The sequence below is a fragment of the Phyllostomus hastatus genome, unplaced genomic scaffold (assembly GCF_019186645.2).
Source record: "Phyllostomus hastatus isolate PE091 unplaced genomic scaffold, TTU_PhHast_1.1 phas_contig_34, whole genome shotgun sequence".
NCBI classification, from domain to species: Eukaryota; Metazoa; Chordata; class Mammalia; order Chiroptera; family Phyllostomidae; genus Phyllostomus; species Phyllostomus hastatus.
Window position 1 is genome coordinate 66,026,556 of NW_025333857.1, and position 16,380 is coordinate 66,042,935.

General features: G+C 54.9%; 1 protein-coding gene across 3 annotated transcripts in view; it reads right to left on the reverse strand.

The window, feature by feature from the left end:
* Positions 1-1,637: 1,637 nt before the first annotated feature.
* Positions 1,638-16,380, reverse strand: part of CDK5RAP2 (CDK5 regulatory subunit associated protein 2) — a 167,576-nt gene continuing 152,833 nt past the window's right edge. The window contains exons 34-37 of one of the 3 annotated variants that reach the window (XM_045840755.1): positions 13,282-13,425; positions 6,650-6,776; positions 2,145-2,191; positions 1,638-1,731 (exon numbers count right to left, since the gene is read on the reverse strand). In XM_045840755.1, the coding sequence (XP_045696711.1) occupies positions 1,675-1,731; positions 2,145-2,191; positions 6,650-6,776; positions 13,282-13,425 (375 nt within the window). In that variant the 3' untranslated portion in view covers positions 1,638-1,674. The remainder of the gene's footprint in view (positions 1,732-2,144; positions 2,192-6,649; positions 6,777-13,281; positions 13,426-16,380) is intronic. The other 2 variants (XM_045840756.1, XM_045840757.1) reach the window with 2 other exon arrangements.

Sequence of the window (16,380 nt, forward strand, 5' to 3'; positions counted from 1 at the left end):
GAGGGATCCGGTCCCAGCTCTGCCTCACAAGGGTAGGGCCTTGGATGAGTCATTCAGCTGTGCTGTGAACACAGGCCTGGCCCAGACCCTCCATCGCCCTCACCTCCAGTGAGGTCTCGGACTAAGGAAGTAGTGGGGACCAGTTATATGGAGTCATCACGTTGCTCAGCCACCACAGCAGGGGAGGGCCTCGCAAGGACCATGAAAAACTGGCTGGAAGAGAGGGCGAGTCTTGGGCAGAGGCTGGGAAGGGCACCTTTGTGAGCAGAAGACAGCTCAGTCTGCCGAGACCACGAAGGGTGAGGGTGTGAGATGAGGGAGCCAGGGTGCCACAGGGCCAGACCTGAGTCCGTGCGTGAGGAGCTCAGATGAAGCCCCTCACGTATGCAGAGCAGGAAGCATCTGGTCCAGGGCACCGTGCGACTCCGGTGTGGGGGGCCCCCGACTAGAGAAACACGATGGAAAAGGAACGAGGAAGGAGCCCAGTAACAGCAAGAGGTAAAGGGACCAGACACTAGGATCTCCAGGAGGTGGAAGCAGAGGGGACCAGGGGTGAGCTGAAGGGCAGGTGGCAATGGTCAGAGGGCAGAGTGTCAGAGTGGCTGACTGCAGAGGGAAGCAAACTGAGGGGTCAGCCAAGCCGATGCCGAAGTCCCCAGAGTGATGGCAGAAATGGGCCCACAGAGGGAGGTGAGTCTTGGTCCAAAATGCTGCACAAATGAGGCCACGGGCCTGGCTGACATTGCAGGCGCCCAGGTGGTGGGCGTGGGGCTGAGACCAGAGAGCACAGCAGGGCAGGCAGTGTCAGGTCAGGGTGCGGCCGTCGGCATCTCTCGGGCCCCCATGGCCGGTCCGGAGCCTCGTGGGCCAACAGGGCCGAGCCCCGCCCTGCCAGTTCCTCAGGAACACCAGGAAGCACAGGGCAAAGGGGCAGCACAATTACTCAGGAGGACCAGTGACAGGGCTGCAGCACATGCAGCGGGCAGCGACGAGGACAGTGGAGGAGAAAGATCATGGTCATCGTGAGGACACCACAAGGCCAAGCCCCCACTGCGGCCTCCCTGGTCTTCCCCCCTGGTGGGAATGGCACGACCTCAGAGGGCCGCTCTGGGATGTCACTATGCGCTGCTGAGTCCACGCCAAGTGCACACGCCAGGTGCAGATGCCAGGTGCCCCAGCCATGCCATATGGCGTCGTTCCTCTGCAGACCCCTGACTGGACTCGGCAGAGACCTTGGGCGACATCTGAGGGCCACCCTGAGACCCCAGCCTGCCCCACTCGGGCGTTTGGGACCTCGGCTTCGAGGCCAAAGCGAATGCAGCACCGAGCTGAAACAAACCATTCCATGTGAACTTTCAAACCACGGGGCCGGCTGGGCAGGAAGCAAAACCGGGAGAACACAAGGCCCAGAGGTGCGCGGTAGGGACGCCCCACTCCACGGGCTGCCCCAGAGACAACAGGCCCAGCATCCAGTGCCCAAGGCCTGCTCAACACCGCGGTGCAGAGCGCCCAGGCCTTGCTTGACACCAGCTCTCAAACTGACTTCAGGACGGAAAACATGAAGAGGAAAAACAGATTTCCTCTGACCAGACAGCTCCCTCTTCCTCAGTAAGTAGGAACCACGCTTAGAGCAGAGAGGGAGCGGAGAACCACAGCTTTATTGTCTGACAGCTCTCAGGAGCCTGGTCTGCTGGGGCTGGCTGCTCCTGGGTGGGCGCCCCCGGGCCTCAGCTAGGGAGAGAGAGGAGAACAAGGAGAAGTTTAGGTCCGAGGAGGGGTCTGAGGTAAGACCCCCGAGGTAAGAGTTAAAGGTGACATTTTATTCTGAAATTACCATCAAAGACACCTTTTGGTCAGTAAGTATCTGTAGAACCAAACGACAATGAGATCACATTGCTCTCACTTATTAAACAAGTTTGTATTAAGTGCCTACCACGTGCCAGGCACTATTCATTGTTTCTCATCGGTGAAAACTGCACCCGAGTTTAGGAACCAGACCCGCGGACCCCCAGCATGATTACAGGAGAGCAGCAGGGAGCTACAAGTGCCGGGAGGGCCGGGGCCCTGTCCCCCCTCCCGCCCTGTGCCTCCCCCATGCCCCATCCCAAACGGCCTCCAGTGAAAGACACTCCAAGGGGCTTTACCTCCAGGTTCCCTCTGGCCTTCCGAAGGATCTTGTGGGTGACGACCACTGAGGAGAGAGCAGAGAAGGGGATGATTAGACACAGAGGCCCAAGAAGACAGCACAAAGCCAGGTGCAGGGAGGAGGAGCCCCCTGGACCCCAAATGGTTCAGACGAGCTGGAGCACCCAGGCCAGAGAGAGGTGTGGAGGCCGCACACCAGGACCAAATAATCCATCCCAGAGGGCGAACCAGAGGTGCCTCTTCAAGACGTCTTCAAGACGCCACACTAAGCCACAGCCTCCCAGAAACACCAGAGCAGAGCAGAGGGTGCAATGACGCCACGTTCTAGACACACCTGGGGCTCTGAAGGCCAGCTGGACACTCAGGTGTGCCCCGGGCTCACCTCCACGGGCCCAGGAGGGCGACAGTGCAGAGCAGGGCGGGGCCGCATCTGACTAGCGTCCTGCACACTTTGGTTGCTGGGAAGGGGGTGTGCCCCACTCCAAGCAAACCCCTGCATGCAGGCCAAGCCAAGGGTCGAGGGCAGTCCTGTAAAGTTGAACTTGAACCTAGCAGCACTTGGAATCGGCTCCTAATGTCCTGGGAGGGCGAACTCTGGCATTTTTCCTCCTTAGCTGCCCTTGAGCTGGCAGAGGAGCCCACCGTGGGTCCCGAGTAAGTCACATTCTCCTAGGACAGGAGGGCGCTGGGGGGCTGACTGCAGAGGGGCCTGCAGACCTGGCACTCAAGAGCTGGGCATGGGCAGATGGCTAGTGTGTTGGGACCCATGGGAGGGACGGCAGTGCCCACCTTTTGGGGCAGCAACTGGGGAGTCAGCTGCTTCTTCCCTCCAGCTTTTTCTCGACCAACACAAACGCCAGCAGCCAGGACGCCGCCAAGGGAGAGTTCCGTGCCTGATCAGGACCTGCTCTAAGCAGGGCTTGGGGAGGGCCAGGGAATCAGTCTGCTCCCCGGGGAAGGCGGCACAGGCTCCCGGAACCGGGCCACTGGCTCGTGGCACCCAAGGCTGAAACAGACTCCCCCTCAACTCATTTCAGCAGAGGCGCCACGCGGTGGCCTTGAGAAAATGCTTATTTCTTGCCTCACAGATAAGTCCACTTGGCAGTAACGAAGTCAGTTTGAATCTGTGACACTGGGGGAAGGACAGAGTGGCAGTGAGAATTTCAGAGGCGCCGCTGCTTCTCCACGCCTCCCCCAATCCCACGCTGCAGGGCACTTCTACCCTGGGCCCAGGGGTAGGCTTTGGGGTAGGCAAATCCCCAGAAACTAAGTGCAAATCTGTGTGTGAGTGTGTGCGTGGACACATGCATCTTTCTGGAGGTCACACCTCTCCCGAGAGTCTCCAATGATTGAGTATCACAGCGTGGGGGTTGGAATCATGAGACGCTAAAGAACACAACTCCCGGTGGGAGAGCGGAGGCTCACCTGGCCCACGGGAAGGGCCCCGCACCTGAGGGGCACCACCCGCCCTCCCCGCTCACGGAAATCCCCACTGCCGCGAGAAGCCCCAGGGACACAGTGATAAAGGGCATGTCCCAAATCCAGACTTGCTCGGCGCAGAGGAGTGACTGGAACCCAGGTCCGTCCTGCCCAGTACAGGCTCCTTCTGCATTAGCAGAGCACTGGCCAGGAAGGCACCACCCAGTGGTGTCCAGCTGGTAACAACTGTGACCTCGGTGACTACCCCAGCCCCGAGCAGCAGGTCCTGTCCCAGAGGCTGAAAGGGCAGCCGGTCATTCCAGGTCACACGGTGAGGGCGTGGCAAAGTCCTTGGGTCTCAGGTGACAGTCTTTCCTTCCTGTCCCCTGCGGACTATGGGAGGAGATGCAGTGTCCAGCTTGCCCCCAGCAGAGAACAGGCCTAGGCCCTTGCTCCTCTCGTCACCATGCAGAGAAGGGTCAGCAGGGGACACTATGCCGACTTCCACGCAGTCACTGAGAGCCAGGAGCAGGCCCGTGAGGCCGGCAGGGTCTGAGCACCTCCAAGGCCCTGGCCCGTCAGGACGAGCTGTGGAGCCGGCCAGGAGAGCCCCAGCCCAGTCTGCCACCAGCTGCGGGACCCTGGGCACGCCCCTCTCCCGGCACTGAGCCTCGCACCCGCTCTGTGCCAGGCCTCGGAGACGCAGAGGTGGGTGACACCGTCTGAGCGCGGGAGATGCTGAGACACACCCAGGGTTTTTCACACCAGTCACAGTGTGCCGCCTCCACATGGGGTTCAGTCTGACTCACTGGGACAGAGGAGGCAGAGCACGACATCTGCGGAGCTTCCCCTCTGGCCCAGGAAGAAGACAGTGAAGCTGAGGCTTCGCCCCAACCCGACGAGGAACCTGGGGCACTTTATAAAGCCGTGCTCAGAGCCGAGGCCCGCCTGGCGGGTGTGGGTCCTTCGGAATTACCGTCTCCAGTCAGAGATGGCGAATCTGAAGCTCAGAGAGTTCACACAGCAGAGTGGAGACCTGAACTCGCTCATTAACGAGTCCACACTCACCAACCTTCACATCGGCTGGGTTCTGTCCTTTGCATCTGCACGGCAGCTCACCCACCTGAACCTCCCGCCCGCTTCCAGAAGGTGCTCGCTCACCTGTGAACAGGCTCGCCCGTGAACGGGGCTCACTGTGCGTGCCCTGACTTGTTCAGGGCTGCTGAGGGGGTGCCGATACAGCGAGTTCTGACTCTCCCTGGACTTGGGGGCTGAGCTAAAGCACAACTCCTGCCCCCCTGCTGCTCCGGGAGGTGACCCAAACATGCCACAGCCACCTCAGACACGACCACCACGGACACTGTCCCCCCAGTGCTCCTTTGCTCTGCGGTGACACGAACCGCTGGGCTAGAACCTCAGAGACACCCACCACTCTGCCGGGCTGCTCCCTAAATTCATCTCTCCGACCTCCTCTCTCTCCTCCATGGCGCTGTGTCGGCCCCATCGGGCCTCTCCCCTGCCTGCCTGGGGGACTGCCACCGCCCCCGACGAGGTCTCCCCACCTCCCAGCCCCTCCATGCTGAGCCACAGGACCTTCTGACACACGGGGGACCATGTCAGCCCCTGCTGCTCCTTCCCGAGTCCAGCCCACAGCCCTCTGTGCCCCGGCCCCTCCTTAGCCCTCTCCCTCCACTGTCCACAGCAGAAGCCTTGGCCACCCCAACCGTGTCCCTCAACACTCAGCTCCTGCCCGTGGGGCTGCCGGCCAGGGTCCTGGTCCTACCCCTAACTCCTGCTCACCCCGTTGAGACCCAGTTGGTCCAGAGCCTTGAAACACCTCTCTCAGCTGCCTGGGACGCAGGTGCACCACTCTGCAGCTCATTCTCATGCCACCCCCATGAAGTCAGAGCTCCCCCTGGCAACACTGCCTCATTCACCTCTGTCCCGGCACCTGGCGCGGGGCACAGAGCAGGACCCAGGGCCTGCTAGTGACCAAACAACTCACTTTGCCGTTCCGACTCTGCCAGCCTCACGGTCTGTTTTCAGAAGGCTCCTACGGAGCTACAGAGAACTCCTACTTGACACTAATCTATGTTCTACACTTCTCAGAAGTGCCCCAGAAACGCTGGGCTTTGATAAGACGGCGCAGAAAACAGCGAGGAAAGGCAAGCGCCGCGGTCAGCAGTTCTGCGAAGACAGGGAGGTGACAGGCTGACAGCCCAAGGCTGGGCCGAGGCTGTGCTGCCAGGAGGCTCCGGAGGAAACCCAGCGGCTGCCTCTGAACACGCAGCATGAACGAGAGCTGAGGGTCCACAGCGGGGACCCACAGCTGCTCCCCACCATCTCCGAAGCTCCCAGATCGGGGCTGGGGCGGACCTCACAGAGCTATGCCACCTCTCCAACCCGGAGTCTTGTGTCTGTCTGGAAAGTGTTTCTCAAACCCGCCCCCTCCTCTGGATGCCCACTGTCCGGCCCGGGCGTCCTTCTCGTCGGCCCGGCTGAAGAACTGGCTGCTCCTCACCAGCCCTTCCTGCACGCAGATGGGACAGGCTGACGCTCTGCTCTGAGAGCTGGACACCCGAGGCTGACACCTCAGGCCTTCTGTGATGCAGTCCTGTCCCCCAGACCCCTCCTGCCTCGAGTGGCCACTTACAGCTCTTAGTCCAGCGATGTGAAGTGTTGACGGTCTCGTGCACGTAAAACCTCATTTCTTTGCCCTCTGCCTTTGTCCACACTGCTCCGTTCCCACCTGACCAGTGCCTGCTCCTCCCAGGGCGCAGGGACACCTGCCCCCCCGCCCCCAGTGCTCCCTGAGAGCCTGCCCATGTTCCCACACTGCACACGCCACACACCGGCCCCCAGGGAGGGGACAGTCCCTGCACAGTGGCCCCCCACAGACGTCTGGTAAGTGAATTCATCTGTCTGTGGGGGTCCACAGGGATGAGGTGGGAAAGGACACCCACACATAGCAGGTGTGATGACGAAGGGTCCGGGCTCCCAAGGGGGTGGTCCGGGGCTGGCTCCCTCTAGTCCCCAGAGGTAGGAAGTGGTCAGACACGGCGGCCACCCCCGACCGCTCACTTACACTGATCAAAGATGACTTTCTCCTGGTGCTTGCTCAGCTGCAAAAGCTTCATGGTGTTCTGCAACTTCTTTTCCTGTTCAAATAATTTTTTATGTAGCCTGGTGATCTCCGCCTTCATTTCTCCAATCTGAAGAAAACAGGAATTAGAAAACTGAACAGAGAATAATAAAACACCATCCTACCACACAGGCAGAATTATAAAACCATATGAAGATGCTCACCCTGACCGACAAAAGATATCCCAATAAAAACGAGAAGCCATTTTCTGCCGGTCAGATTGGCAAAAACACGCAAAACCCGGCGGCAGTGAGGGTGTGGGAAGCTCTCTCAGGACCGCTGGTGGCCCAGGGGGAACACGTGTCCTGTCGAGGTTCACCAAACTGCAAAATGCACTGAACCCCTTGACCCAGCGATCCTGCCCGTGGCATTTACCCCCCAAGGAGTAACACAGGCACAAGAGCAAGCCCGCACCCAAGGGTGCTCACCTCGGTGGTGCTCCCAATAGGAAAAAATGAACTGCCTGCTTTGTTTCAGTGAGGATCTAGCTACACAAGTTACGGTGCTCGCACACAGTGGGGCAGTTCTGCAGCCATTAAAAATGGTACTGTAGAGCTCTGTTCATTGACATTGCGAGATGACAGTAATTAGTGACAAGGACCCCGGAACAGCTACTGTGTGCTGCGCGTTCCGGTTTCACGAAACTGAACACCCATCTCCATACCCGCAGATGGGCGCATCAGGATGTCTGCAGAGAACTGGTGACAGAGAAATGTCACCAAAATATTGAGAGTGATTACCCCCAAGAAATGTGATTCAGGATGTTTTATTTTCGCTTTTAAAAATTTATCAGGATTGATTTTTTAAACAAAAGCTACAATGTTGATTTTTTAAAAATTGTTAACTCTTAAGAAGAGTAGAAAAGTGTTACTAGGAGAGTGTGATCCAGAAGGGCGGCCGATTCTGACCTTTCGGGGGCGAGGAGAGCACAGGGGCCGCGACACCAGAGACCCCCGTGCCCGGAAGCGAGGTGTGCACGCCACGGAGGCCTCCTAACAGTCTCCTCCGGACTCGTTCGAGGGCTTGCGGACACTCCCTTCTAAGCCAGCCGCCTGCACGGTGCCCTGGCCCAGACTGCCCTCTGCCAGTCACACCCCCTCTGCTCCCGCGAGGGGACCTGGGCGCTCGCCCTCAGGGCGTCAGTCACGGCAGGCCCTCGCGTCAGCGTCAGGGACGACGTCACTCCGTTCTAACGCTGATGAGGTGCCGGCAGGCACTTCCGTCCTGCTTGTATCAATCAGTCTGTGGTCAAACTGGTTTCGCTGTATGTCATTTTGCTTAAAAGTCACACAGACGGCGTGAAGAGAGGACTTGCCGTATGTGATTTAATCGAGTATTAAGTAAACCTGTGAAATGTGCACGAGGGGAGAGGGCCGGCTGCATGAAAACTAGCATATGCCTCAGGAAGGGCGTGATAGAGGCAAGTCACTAAAAACCACATTACTGGCAAATTAGGTGTGGGTGAATCAACTATAAAAGTTGTGGGAAGAACACGGTCTAGGGAAATTCTATATTCAAATTGCTTTTCATGTGTCTGAGTTTTTCCTTCATCTTAAAGAAACAGACATTGGAAGTGACAGACATACATTATGGATGTAATTTATGAAAGGAAGGAAACGCGGACCTCCACACAGCAGACGCGTACTCAAAGCAAAGGCTCTGGCCCTACATCAAAAGAACGGCAAATGAATGTACATTTAACTGTTTTAAGTTAAACTGAAATGTTTAAGGTATGTATCAATTTTTTACTCCCTGCTTTAACCTACTTTTAAGATTAAACAATTGTGGCAGCTACAAGGGCTTCAGCGGTTCCCCCAACCACCCTAACGGAAACGTCAGGTGTTCTCGACTCTCCTCCTCCTGCTGAGGGCCCCCCGGGATCTGTGTTCTGGCCACGGCTTCGAGGGCCGCACACCCCAGGACAGCCGGTCCCTCCCCACACAGAGCCCGAGTCCCTTCCACATCTGCAAACGGGGATGCTCCCGACCCGCCGCTCCACCGCAAGGGTGAGACCCACGGAGGTGATGCCTGAAGGCGGGGAGGAGGACCGCGCTGCCCCGCCCGGCTAACCTCCACTCTGCCTCGCCGGCCTCCCTCCCTCTCTCTGAAGTCAGCTCAGCCGTCGCCTCCTCCAGCAAGCTTTCCCTGAGACTCCGCCCCAGGAGTCCAGGTTGGCTTCCGCTCCTGTGGGTGCCCACTGTGTGCGACGCTTCCCCTGCACTGCCCATCTCACGCTGGGCAGTAGCTGGCCCTTCACTTGTTTGCTTGCCCTCCTGAACCACACGCTGCCTGAGGGCAGAGCTCAGCTCTTCCTTCTGGCCACCAGCCCCGGGCACGGGTAAGCGCTGTGAGACGGGCTGCCAACGGGGTGGCGGGGGTTGCTTGTCACCCGCACTCTCAAAACGCACTGTACACATTCTGCCCAGCACTGAAACGAGGAGCTCAGATTATTATGCGTCTGCTCTCCCTCTGAACCGAAGCCTTCACTTTCACAGGACGACCACACCGCGGCGGAGACAGCAGGGTGCGACAGCCCCATTAGTCACTCCCAGCCGTTGTGGTGCTGCGGCAGAGGAGTTCCAGTCCGGGCTTCCAGGAAATGGGAGGAATCAGCACCTGACTCTCTGGAGGCTGCTGTCAGGGGGAAAGTGAGATGCCGAGTGTGGAGCAGAGCGCCTCACTCCCGGGAGGAGCTGGACAGAACTGCCGCCTTCCTCAAGGCCACAGAGCTGAGCGCCGAGCGGAAAACCACACGCCCCCAGGAGAGGAGGCCTCGGCTTCCCCCTGAGCATCCGTCCACCTGACTCTGGAGCCGGGGCGCTCTTTGCGGTCGTCGAGGCTGTTCTCTTTCACAATGAAGATAACTCGAACATTTACAAAAGTAGAAAGAACAGGACAATGGACCACCAAGGTACCCAGGAATTATCAAATCGTGGCCGAATCTGTTCCATCAACATCCTCACTCTAAAATTACTTCCAAAACTGACCCTGGAAGCCAATCATATTTCATCTATGAAACATTTCAGTGTACAGCTCTAAAAGAAAATGATTCTCTTAAAAAAGCCACACACAGTATGAGCACAACTCCAACAACGACAACGACCGCCTCCTGGCACCAAGTGCGTGTCAGCGGACACTTTTCCCCGACTGCATCATATTTTGTTTTTTAACAACTGGTTTGGTTCCAATTAAACTGGAATACAAATAAACACCACATTTTGCGTTTGATCGATGTGGCTCTTAAATTTCTTTTGACCCAGTGGCTCCCTGAGCCCCTGGCGGGACTTGTAAAGAGAGAACTCAGGACCACTCCCAGACCTGTTGATGCCGCGGGTCTGGGACGAGGTCCCCAGTCTGCCTTTCCAGCCCGTTGCCAGAGGTGCTGATGCTGCCGGAGGAGGAGGAGCCACGGTCTGAGAACCACCGCACACCTGCAAGTTTCACTCCCCCGCCCCCTGCCCCCTTTCCCAGGATAAGAACAGCTCTGAGCTCATACTGTACACTCCCTGCCCCGCACCTAGGATCAAGCCATTTCTCCAGGACTCCTAGTTCCTTTCAGTGGGAAAGGGTACTTAGAAACCACGAGTTGGCACCAGGGGTGCTCACTGTTCTGGCTTGAACACTTTTAAAGCCTTCTAAGAAGAGAACTTGTAAGGTTTTTTAAATAGTAAATTCATCATGAGTTCATACTGATATTTCCAATTCAAATTAAGGATTGCAGGAATTTTACTTCATTGATTTTTAATTTATTTTATCTCTTCTCTGACAGTAAAAAAATTCAACATATTTGTTTTATCTTTATAATAGAAATATAACAGTTTCATGATATCCATACCAGTATTGTTACTAACAATTTAATCACTGGAAACAGCTAAAATGTTTTTGCAGCTCTTTCTGCCCTCAGAGCATCTCCACGGGGGATGCGTGCAGCCAAATCACCGTCAGGGACTGTTTGCTCTGTGTGCTTGTGCCTGCGACACCACGTACACTAAGGTTGGTGCACTGCAACCTGCTATGAATCTTTAGAAACAGCTTTTTTCTCATATTGATTTATTATTTGTAATTATGTAAAGCACTTACATGATTTCAGAGTCAAAGTTACAAAACCAGGGCCACTCACAGAAAGCTACCTTCCGGCCTGCCCGCCTGCCCTCGTCCTTCTCACCCTCACGGGCAGCCTGCAGCTTCAGTCAGGTGTCCCTCCCTTTAGAAAATGTGTACAGGAACAGGTGAATGTATTTGTAACCCCCCACAACTCTCTTAGACAAACTGAGGTGTACGGTCACACGTTCCACAGTAGGCCAAGGGACTGTAGGGGACGGTGTATTCAATGCAAAAGGCAAATCGATGAATGACACTCAGAGAAAACACTAGGAGTGAAAAGCCACTGGGGTTGCTGGTGAAAACTTGGAAATCTGATTCACACCGTGGAAAAAGGAAACACCAAGGAAAAGGCACTGCATGGAACGCAGGCAAAGACAGGTGTATGGGACATAGGCAGGGACAGTGTAGGGAACACAGGCAGGGACAGATGTATGGGACATAGGCAGGGACAGTGTAGGGAACACAGGCAGGGACAGGTGTATGGGACATAGGCAGGGACAGTGTAGGGAACACAGGCAGGGACAGGTGTATGGGACACAGGCAGGGACAGTGTAGGGAACACAGGCAGGGACAGAAAAGTGGCCAGAGGCAATCTGACGCCACACAGGGGGCTGTGTGCACCAGTGACCGCACTGGAGCGTCTCGAAGGCCCTTTCTGTGGCCCTAACATTCTGTGACGCTACAGTGAGCATCATCAACTCCCCCAGAAAGGCTCGGAAAGACAGGACGAACCATCACGAGCACAGACCAGACCCTGCACCAACTCGCTAGTGGGGGAGGGCAATGTGAGTATGATTTGCATTTACACAGGCACACACAGACACACTCGTAGTAAGCACTGCACTCTGTCTATTTAACAGACGTCACTATGTGCTGAGGACAAAAACCCTGCACTGAGGATAAATTGTTTAGTTCAGACACAGTGTGCTTTAAAAATCATGAGGACAAAGGTTTGAGTATGAAAGGAAATTATTCATTGATTCATTTAAAACATAAACAAATTAGACTTGGCCCCTCACTGAAAGTAGAGGAAGGCAGACATTAAACAAATAAATATGTAATTATAGTTTGTGCTAGGGGCGTGCGGAACAAAAGCTATGACTGAGTGAACAGGGAGTCCTTTCTGACCTTGAGGAAACAGGCAAGCCGAGATCTGAAAGGCCGGGAGCCAGCCAGCTGGGAGGGAGGCGGGGGACAGGTAGTGGGACATCTGTGTCATCTAAGCCTAAGACGGGAGACAGTGTGGTGGGTCAGGAGGAAAGGCCTATGCGGGCTGCCCACCAGCAGGCCCCCTTCCCTCCGACATTCCCTCTCCCGCCCCAGGCCCCACCGGCAAAGCGTGGTCTTCCTGCGCCAGGACTGGTGGCGTGCATCCCAAGCTTAGTGCGCCCAAACCTGCTCCCCAGGACCCCAGAGGGAACCTGAGGCCAGGCTCCCGAGACCCTGCGGCAGAGAGCGCTGCCTCGCTGCTCCTTCTCCACCAGGGTGACCAGACCTGAGCGCTATCGAGGGGGTAACCAGATGAGTGCTGACACGCACGCACATTCCCTGCTGCCTTCCTGCGGCCCGTGGCGAGGACTCGTAGGTTAGAGGAACGAGGGGGCGAACATCTGTCAGGCCACCCAGCAAGGAGTCCTGACGCCTCCTTAACCTGCGCGCTCCTGCTCCCTGGGTGGCTTCTGACCACCACGGTGGGCGCCCACCTGTCACCATGCATGGTTCCCGCAGACGGAAGCCAGGGGCCTGCTCTGCGCTGCCGGACTCCTGATTGGTGCGGTGAGACGGGCACAAGGATGGGGGCGAGGGTGACTGCTCTTAATTCAGCCACACTCGCCTCACTGGGAAGTCAAGCTTTTAAGGGAGGTTTCAACGATTTCATAATGAATGGTTTTCACTGATTTTTAAAAAGTAGTTTCTAGGTAGTTAAAACAGACCTGGACGAGGCCCACGAAACATGATGCCGAAAGCTAACAAAAGGCATCGGACGTCGGAGAAAAGCATCTGAACTGGAAGAGGCTTGGAGCTGTACAAGGGAGCCAGCTGGGACCCGAAGCCCAAGAACCAAGGTTTACCCTTTGGGTTCAGACACTTGCGCGTTCATTCACATCAGCTCTGCAACCTCCAGCGCGGGCCTCACCCCCGACCTCGGGTTCCTCGGGCGTGGAATGCAAACAGGATCCCCCTCAACACAGATGTCCTGGGAGTGGGGGCAGGGCAGGGTGAGGGCAGCAGGGGTGCTGGGGGGGGGGAAGGGGGAGCACGAGGGGCCAGCCAGCAGGGTGCCTGGCACGCTGCTCTTAGCAAACATGCCGCCTTCCCTGTCCTCCTCCCCCCGACCCCAGCACAGACCCCACACTGAGCACCCACCCGACAGACTGCCGTGAGCCAGGTCCTGGGCTAGATGCACAGGAGACTGAGACACAAGCCCTAGGGGCTTCCTTGAGCCTCTGGATCCATGCGGCACCACCCACCTGCTCACAGTGCAGCGTGCACTGGCCACCCGTGGGGAGCGAGACCCTCCAGAGAAGCGTCAGCAACCTCTCGGCCTCGTCCAGGACCAGCTTGGCTCTGCTCACGCCGGAGACAAACCGGCTCAGGGGCGCCAGGTGCAGGCCCTGCGTGGGGGGACGAGAAGGCTGTTACGTGCAGTCTGGACAAGGACTGTGGACGAGCCGGCCGTAACGGGCGGCATAAATCTCCACACCGCAGGGCTCGTGTTCCACACGCTGAGCAAGAGCCCGGGGCCAGACGACACCAATTTATTGTTCGTAAAGGCGGGCGAATTAGAGATCATGAGAGAACTTCGGCGGTGATTTTAGCCCAGACAATAACCATGATTAATGGCCACCTGCATTAACTATATTTACTATGCCAAGAAGAGGAAGCGTGGTGGGACCACTCTCACCGCCTCTCGGGACGGCAAGCGACGCCAGCAGCAAGGGAGGCAACGCGGACGCCTCTGTCCCCGCCGCCCCCTGGACGGCGCCCCCTGGACAGCTCTGCCCGCTGCCTCGCACAGCGGGGCCTCGAAAGTCCCTCCCACCCTCGCTGCTGGCGGGACCCAACTCACACTGGGATGCCAAGGGCATGAGAAAGCAAGGAACGTGAACCAGAGAGGGGGAAACCCAAAATACATTTTTTGGGTAATCTTTTTTAAGTATTTTTTATTGAGTATGCAATTCCAGTTTTTCCAATTTTCTCTCCTTTATCCCCCCTCCACCCTGCCCCTCCAGCCCTCCAGCATTCCACCCCCTTTAGTTCATGTCCATGGGTCGTACATATAAGTTCTTTGAGTTCTCTGTTTCCTATACCTTTTTTTTTTATCTCTCCCGTCTATTTTATGCCTACTAATTATGCTTCTTCTTCCCTGTCCCTCCCCCCCCCCCCACTGAAATCCCTCCATGTGATCTCCATTTCTCTGATTCTATTCCTGTTCTGGCTGCTTGCTTAGTTTTTATTTTCATTGTTTTTCTTTTCTTTTAGGTTCATTTGTTGATAGTTGTAAGTTTATTGTCATTTTACTGTTCACATTTTTTATCTTCTTTTTCTTACGTAAGTCCTTTAACATTTCATATAATAATGGCTTGGTGATAATGAACTCCTTTAGTGTGACCTTATCTGAGAAACACTTTTTCTGCCCTTCCATTCTAAATGAAAGCTTTGCTGGACAGAGTATTCTTGGATGTAGGTCCTTGCCTTTCAGGACTTCAAATACTTCTTTCCAGCCCCTTCTTGCCTGTAAGGTTCCTTTGGAGAAATCTGCTGATAATCTCATGGGAACACCTTTGTAGGTAACTATCTCCTTTTCTCTGGCTTCTTTTAGGATTCTCTCCTTAACTTTAATCTTGGGTAACTTAGTGATGATGTGCCTTGGTGTGTTCCTCTTTGGGTCCAACTTCTTTGGGACTCTCTGGACTTCCTAGAAGTCTATTTCCTTTGCCAGATTGGGGAAGTTTCCCTTCATTATTTGTTCAAATAAGTTTTCAATTTCTTGCTGTTGTTCTTCTCCTTCTGGCACCCCTATGATTCTGATATTGGAATGTTTCAGGTTGTCCCAGAGGCTTGTAAGAGTCCCTTCACTTTTTCGAATTCTTGTTTCTTTGTTTTCTTCTGGATGGATGTTTATTTTTCCCTTTTGTTGCAAATTGTTTTGAGTCCTGGTTTCCTTCCTGTCACTGTTGGTTCCCTGAACATTCTGCTCTATATCACTTTGGCTACCCTTCATTTGTTTTTTCACTTTTCAACCAAGCTCAATCAGATCTGTGAGCACTTTGATTACCAGGGCTTTGAATTCTCCATCAAATAGGTTGGCGATCTCCTCATTGCTTAGTTCTGAGGTTATGCTCTGTTCTTTCATTTGGGCCCTATTCCTTTGTCTTGGCAAAGCTGATAGGTTGTAAGACAGGGCACTTTCCCTCGGATTCCTGTGTGAGACTGGGAGTATCTCCCACAGTGGCACCCCCGCCATAGCCCACGGCCACCGCTGAGTCCCCTAACATCAGCCCCTCCTGCGCAGCTCGCTGAGCTCCGCAACCAGCCCCCACCCCCTCGGCTGCCCCTCTCCAAGGTTTCTGTGAGTCTGCTGACCGGGCCCAGTCTTACCAGTCTGGTTGTCCTGGTTCATTTTTTCTTTAATTCCTTGGTTGTCGGAGTTCCATGCAGTTTGATTTTCTGGTGCTTTTGGTTGTTTATTGATTTTTTTATTGGTTGGTATCCTTCCTCTGGTTGTGTGAGGAAGCAAAGGGTTTCTACCTACATCTCCATCTTGGCCAGAATTCCCAAAATACATTTTTAAAAGACAAAAGAGCACTGTCTTCAAAATAAAGTAAATAAAAATAAAACAATACACCCCGTTCAGCTATCAAATTGGCAGAAAAGCCACTTATAAGTAAGAACACTCGGTGAAGACAAAGGTGCAGGGACATAACAACTCTCCTGGAAGGGACGGGGCAGGATTCGCCAGTGGCAGAACCCAGAGGAGTTCACAGCCTGCGGGGGCCTCACTCCACACCCGGGAACTCGTCCCTAAGGAACTGACCAAAGACGTGACCAGCGGTGGGTGTATCTACAAGGACCGTCACAGCTGAAACAGCCAACAGCCAGGTGAAGCTGTAAATACATCCATGTTAGCTTATTTTGCAGCCATAAAAATCAAGTTCTAGAACATAATAATGAGTAAGACAGGAAAAATGTTAACACACTGTGAACTGAAAGTCAAAATATAAAATTCATATATGTTGGAATCAGTTTAATTAAGCTTTATGAATGAGCCAAAAGTGTATTATCAAAATTTTAAGGGTTGGGCACTATGTGGTATTTTGATAGATTGTGTTTTTATGATTCTCTAGTTTCTAATTTTTGCACAATAAAGACTATAATCACAAAAGAACAATAATCTTATTAATACTTATTGATTTATTCAACAAATATTTACCACCCCCCCACTCTGAGCCAGGCCCTGAGCCAGGCAGCAGACACACAATCCTGAGCAAGACTCTACCCCTGCTCTCCTGGGGCTTACTATCTAGTGCAACTCAAAGTGCAAAACAAAAAGGCAAAATGGGCATCAG